Raw genomic sequence first — 6,400 nt, 5'->3', positions numbered from 1 at the left:
CCACCACCACTATCACAAAGTTATCCTCCACTCCCCCTCCAACCCCAACCTCCATTCCTGCACGGTTTCCTCTCTCCGGAGTCAACTTTTCCGGAGAATTTCGACCGTTTCCTGTCTCTCGTGATGGGATTTGCTCTTTCTCCGTTGCAGACTTGGATCAGATTGCTGTGGAGTACCAGCTTTTTTCGCCACAAGCTTGTTGATTTCTAGTACATACTTTGGAGGGGGGGGGGGGGAGCGGGGGAAGTGACTGTGAGGGGCAGGGAGAAAAGCCTACTTTTTTCGCCAACAGATTTATTGAAAGGCTGTATTTTCAATTATCTTGCCGGAAAGAAATTTTTTCTTCCGGCAGGCCTGACACATGGATTCTGGTCATTTTATCTTCAATGGCTACTCAAATAATACGCTATTTATCGGGAACGCTGATCCTGTTTTTCAAGGTAATGTCTCCTATTAATTGGATCTTCTGTTTGCAGCTTAGAATAACTGTTACAGTCTTTTGGGTTTTTCTTTTTCTTTTTTCATGATAATTCTGCTATCCAGTTTAGTTTTTTTTCTTTGATTGGATAGCAGAAACTTGTTCAAGGGATGTCAGGTTTTAGGCCACAACCTTTCAATTTTCCTCTTTGTTTTAATCCTTTAGCACAAATTCTTTAAACCATATTTCATGTTTCAATTGTATATAGTCCTTGATTTTATGGTCAATAAAATTAGAAAGGTATTCTTGTTGTTTTCTGATTTTATGGTCAAGTAAAACAGCAAGTCTAGGTCTCTGATTTTGCGGGTGGTTTCTTCGTATAAATATCAAAAAACATTAAGTAAATTGTGAATTTTCAAAAATAACCCTGACAAACTGTAATATGCCACTGGTCTGGCAGCGTCTCGCTCGATGATTGCGATGGACGGGGCCTTGCACCGGCCATTCTACTACATGCCGGAGGACATTATGGACGACGAGTTCCTGGACGAACACACGCCTGAGAAGAAGCGGCGGCTCACCCCTGAGCAGGTCCACCAGCTGGAGAGGAGTTTTGAGGAGGAGAACAAGCTCGAACCGGAACGGAAGTTGCAGCTGGCCAAGAAACTCGGGCTCCAGCCGAGACAGGTCTCCGTATGGTTCCAGAACCGGCGGGCCCGGTGGAAGACAAAGCAGCTCGAGCGGGACTTTGAGCTCCTCAAGACAGCTTATGACTCGCTGTCCACTGACTACGAGGGCCTGGTCAAAGAGACCGAGAAGCTCAAATCGGAGGTTCGTATCGTATCGGATTACAAACCGATTCATTCTTCCTGCTGATTCATTTTAAGAAGAATTTTAAAATATGGACGCATGCATGCTTTGTACGTCATGCACGGCAAAATTGTCCTCTTGGCTTTCTAAGTCAAATGTACAGTGCTTGATCCAGCATGGTGCTGGATAGGTTGGATCTCATCCACCATCAATCTGATCCAAGGTGGTACACCTTAGACATCCAGCCGGTGTCAACGGGTTGGGCTGGGTTTGGTTGGGACACAGGTCTTAGACATGCATGCTTTGTACGTCATGCCCGGACCCTATAGGGTTTGGTCAGGGTAAACCTGACCCGTTGACACCCCTACATCCAGCACCTTTACTTGGTAAATCCAGCACCGTACTCAAGTTAGAATGAATAGAGTGGTGCCTGTCACAGTGACACGTCATATAGAGTGCTCGACCGAGTCGGATACACTAACACAACTTTGACACATGTTTTTTCAAAATTTTAATACTTTTTTATATTTTATAATAAATTTTCAATAAAAAACTGTGTATATCAAAATATCAAAAATAGTTTATATTGATTAATAAATTAAAATTTTCATGCCCTCGTCCTATTTTTTTTAAAAAAATTATTGAACTTGGAAGTTGAACTCAGGTTGTGTGTCAGGTCGTACCCGTATCTCTGTGACGTGCATCGGCGCACCTTGATGAACCATATAACAAGTCTCAATAATGAGAATTTTCCCAATATTGGAAAAATGGCAATAAAACTAAAAAACTTTTTAGAAAATCTCAAGGAAATAATCATATATATGAGATTTCAATTTTTACAAATGCATAAAGACAAAGTTTTTTAAAATATAATAATAAAGTGGATGTTTTAATATTGTGACAAAATCATGATATCTTATAATAAGAAATGTTCTAAAAAACATCACAATGTTCTTACTGTATTTTCATAAAACAATAAAATCCCCACAAAATCATGATATTTTGACACCGTGGAGCCGTTCATCTTAGAGATTACAAATATGGTTGAACCTTGAATCTGAGGCCAGTGGAGCCGTTCATCTTAGAGATGGACGGCGTGCAAAATGGTCGCTTACTGGCCTCTTTTATCGAGCCCGTCATACCGGACGGACAGCACTAATGAGATCAGGCATGACCAATGTTGTCAATATCGGTATCGGCCTTGTATCGTTTGGCCAAGGATTCAGGTGAATCTGCCATACCGATACTCAAGTGAATCGTTATGAATCGCCCAAAAAATAATTAAAAAATATTATGTGATAATCACAACGTGAGACGTGTTAAAGTTATTAAAATAATATTAAAATATATTAAAAAAACAAATTTTATGCATTTTTATTTATTAAAAAATAGCCTATTCGTAAGTGAAGCCTATCAATTTTCTACGGATAAGATACGTATTGGCCGATACACAACGATACGGACAACATTGGGCATGACAACAACATGCTGGATCCCGTACAGCAATACACATTATAAAGAGCTCGTTCAAACTCTTAAAATATGATTGGCAAGTTGGACTGACATGAAAAAATAAGTATTGGGCTCGGCTCATTCTATATAAACTTGTTAAATACTAATAAATATATTTTAGATATATTTTACATCATGTAATATGGTATCGAACAAATGAGTGAAGTTTTTAGTTTGCACTTTGCAAGGGATAGATTTGTAAATAAAATTTTATTGCTTTCAGCTCTTAAACAATTTATTTTTTAATCTTATCACTTCTAGCTCCAAAACAATGTATTCTTTCCATAAATTAGTAAGCTGGAGCTCAATTTGTTTACCGTAGACTTATTTTCAATCTTTTAGAATATCAGAATATTTTAAATTTTTAGTATGTTTGTCATGCCAATAAAATGCAAGAAATATGAAAATTTTCAATTTCTCTGAGGAATTAATGGCTATTTAATTGCCATTTTATTTGTTTTGTTAGTAAAGTTAAGAGTCAGACCACCATATAAGCACGTATATTATATCATAATTCATATATGCTCCTGCATAGTTTAGAATCATGACAAATATACACACATATTAATCATTTTTGTTTTATCATATAAGTGTAGGTTGTGTCACTGCAAGAGAAATTGCTGGCAAAGGAGATAGGAATTCAGAAAACCGGCATCCTGTCACCTGAAACCAGTGCTGCTAACTTGCAGTGTACGGTTGAAGATGGCCTGAGCTCCGGTGGAAGTGCGATCATGGATGATGATGGCCCCCAACTCATTGATAGCGGGAACTCAAACATTCCCAGCTATATGGGCATGGAGGGACTGCAGTCAGAAGAAGAAGATGAGAGGAGGTGTTCTTCAGACGAGCAGCTTTGCGTCGAAAGCGTCAACGGCGATGGATTGAGCTATTTTACAGGGGTTTATGGAGTTGCAGAGCAAACAGAGGAAGACCAGCTTCGTTGGTTTATGTGGCCTAATTAGTATGAATGCATAGGCTTCTTGCTTTTAATAATGAAAAGTGAAGAACTAAGTGTGTTTGGTAGGGGTGGGGTTTGCCTTTCAAAAAAAAAAAGTGTATTTGGGACCCTATTATGCTAAGTATGTAAGATATAGATATAGCTATATGTTGCGTACGTCTAAATAAAGTTCTGAAACACTCTTTGTTGGGTTGGCAGACTGGCTAAAAAGTATATCCTGTGAAAATTTTGTGATGTCATTGTTTTGCTGAAGTTTGGGTTGGCAGACTGGCTAAAAAGTATATCCTGTGAAAATTTTGTGATGTCATTGTTTTGCTGAAGTTGTAGAAAGACATGCTGGATAAAGGGTTCACAAAAATCAAAAAATTTAGGCTTATTCTGATGCCAAATATTATTTTTTTCATTCAAAACGCATGATTCAAGTGTTGATTTCTAGTAAATCAATCATGTTGAACACATCTGTGCGCTCAGAATTTCTAAAAAAATGCCGAAAATCTAATAAAATGATTCATTTAGCACCATGCCATATTTAGCATGGATGTATTACCCTAATATGTATTCATTTTTTAAATTTTTTGTTGTTTTTTATGAAACTAACCTTAAAGATGTGATCTGCATGTTTAGGTTAGCGGAATGGACTCTTAGATTGTCTGATTATGAGACATAGGTAGGTTTTTGTAGGTTCAAAAATCAATGGCCTACAATGTGTGATACTTTTTCTGGGTAATAAAAGTGTGTTTTCTGATAAAGAAAAACTTCCAAAAGTCTGTTCCCACTATATTGATTATGGTGAATCCATCCATGAGGTTTGATTGGATCGAAGCAACCCACTCCATAGAGATCCAGAGGTGTTTGTAGTAATGGTTGGTGCCATTACCAAATGTTTCCTCAAATGCTCTCGTGCGCTCTGGTGTTTGGGAGAAGTGGTGTTGCCAAAACACTATATTGAGAATGGAGTTGCAATCCTAGAACTACATTTCAATGCCATTTACAAAGTTGTTTTTGGCAAAATTCCATTCTCAATGCAAGGCTCCCAAACCGAGCCTACATAGTATACCAATCACGAAAATTTTGGTAGGTGTGCTCTCGTTTACCAATAGAGCTTGGTGAGGCTCGGGCTCAAGCTCATGTCTGCCAAGCGCAGAGCTCAAGCTTGGCTGGAGTCGTGAGCTGAAGAACTGAACAAGAGCTATATCGTGCAATAAGAATTATAAGTGCAATGAAAACATTAAAATTGGAACCCCTAAGCTTTACAATTAAAAGCCACTTACTCTAACCATCAATTCCAAGCTACCTTTATGGTGAATTACACATAAAAGTTACATATTTTATCTATTCAAGTTTGCCCGGGACAGCACAAGGGGGGTTGGTGTAGTGGGGCCTCAGCTGCTAGTCGGGCAGTCAAGGTTCGATTCTCATGGGTGTTGCTCCTGATCTGCACAAGCCAATGCCTAGCATAGGCCGTGGGGGGCAGGGGTTAGTTTTACGCTGCCGGCATGACAGCCGTAGGTATGGCAGGCTGAGCCAGAGCAACCGGTCTTTGTACCAGGTGTGATTTCTTCGGGTTATAAATCCAAAAAAAAAACTGCAAGGGGAAAGCATGTGGCTAGGGATTGGGTGTGTGAGAGAGACGGGCTAACCCTATATATCGTGTTCAAAACCCACATTGGCTGTCTCTTATTCATAAGTCAAAGCTGCAAGCCCCATATGGGCGAGGTGGACGGCCACAGGGTTTTACATTGCTGGGCATGGCAATGAGATGAGATCAAGGTCAGAGTATGCACCTTTGAATGCCGTTGATCTCAATATGAACGGCATCCAAACCTGTATGAATAAGATGCCCATCACTTGGATGGGTCCCACCTTTTTTTCCGATCATGTTCACAATGAACCTTATTTAAGGTTTGATTATCGTCGTTAATTATTTTTCCTGTAATAAACCAAGAAAAAAAATTGCTCATGGTTTGCATTAACAAGAGTAACTACAAAGTATGAACAAGTCACTAGGCATCACAGATTCCAACCATTGTTTTTTGTTTTTTTGAAAGGCAAGCTCGGATTAATCCGACCCCTATCAGTTATACAACTATACCATTGGGTTTTGAACCTGCGTCCCAACATAAGGTGACTGGAACTAGTTGCTCCTACCATACAAGCGGAGCCCCCGTTGCTATAAAGGCAAGCTGGGATTAGGCAGACTCCCTACCAGTTATACAACTATACCATTGGGTTTTGAACCTGCAACATCCCAACAAAAGCTGACGTGCACTGGCTTTTCACGGAGCCCCCGTAGGTTAGATTCCAACCATTGTTACCAACAATGAAAGCCCCAACATCATATTGGACGAATAACAATGTTGAACATAATGGGAAAATTGGTTATGCTTGACAATATATATATATATATATAAAGAGAGATGAGAGTAATGGTGGACGAGTTACAAACATCAAATCTAAGAGTGCACACGCCGCGTGTCCGCCCAAAAAGGCTTTAGCAGGAGTCACGACCATCATTAAATTTTCCTTTTAGGGCAAACAAAGCGTGCACTGTTGATCACGCATGCTCATCCGACAGTGTCACCTCTCTCTCTCTCTCTCTCTCTCTCTCTATATATATATATATATATATATATATATATATATATATATTAATTGAAAAAAGTGTTTGACTTTTTATTTTCTTTTAGTTCAAAAAACTTATT

General features: G+C 39.1%; 1 protein-coding gene across 1 annotated transcript; it reads left to right on the top strand.

Moving 5' to 3' along the window:
• Positions 1 to 229: 229 nt before the first annotated feature.
• Positions 230 to 3,944, top strand: LOC149818618 (homeobox-leucine zipper protein HAT5-like). Its single transcript, XM_089985345.1, has 3 exons — positions 230 to 440; positions 879 to 1,249; positions 3,337 to 3,944. The coding sequence occupies exons 1-3, from the start codon at positions 362 to 364 to the stop codon at positions 3,700 to 3,702; spliced, it is 816 nt and encodes a 271-aa protein (XP_089841471.1). The 5' UTR covers positions 230 to 361; the 3' UTR covers positions 3,703 to 3,944.
• The last annotated feature ends 2,456 nt before the right edge of the window (positions 3,945 to 6,400 follow it).

Source organism: Nuphar pumila, chromosome 13 (genome assembly GCF_984573655.1).
Source record: "Nuphar pumila chromosome 13, dmNupPumi1.hap1.1, whole genome shotgun sequence".
In the NCBI taxonomy this organism is placed as follows: domain Eukaryota; kingdom Viridiplantae; phylum Streptophyta; class Magnoliopsida; order Nymphaeales; family Nymphaeaceae; genus Nuphar; species Nuphar pumila.
Note: the sequence above shows the minus strand (reverse complement) of the source record. Positions and strands in the feature narration are given on the sequence as shown.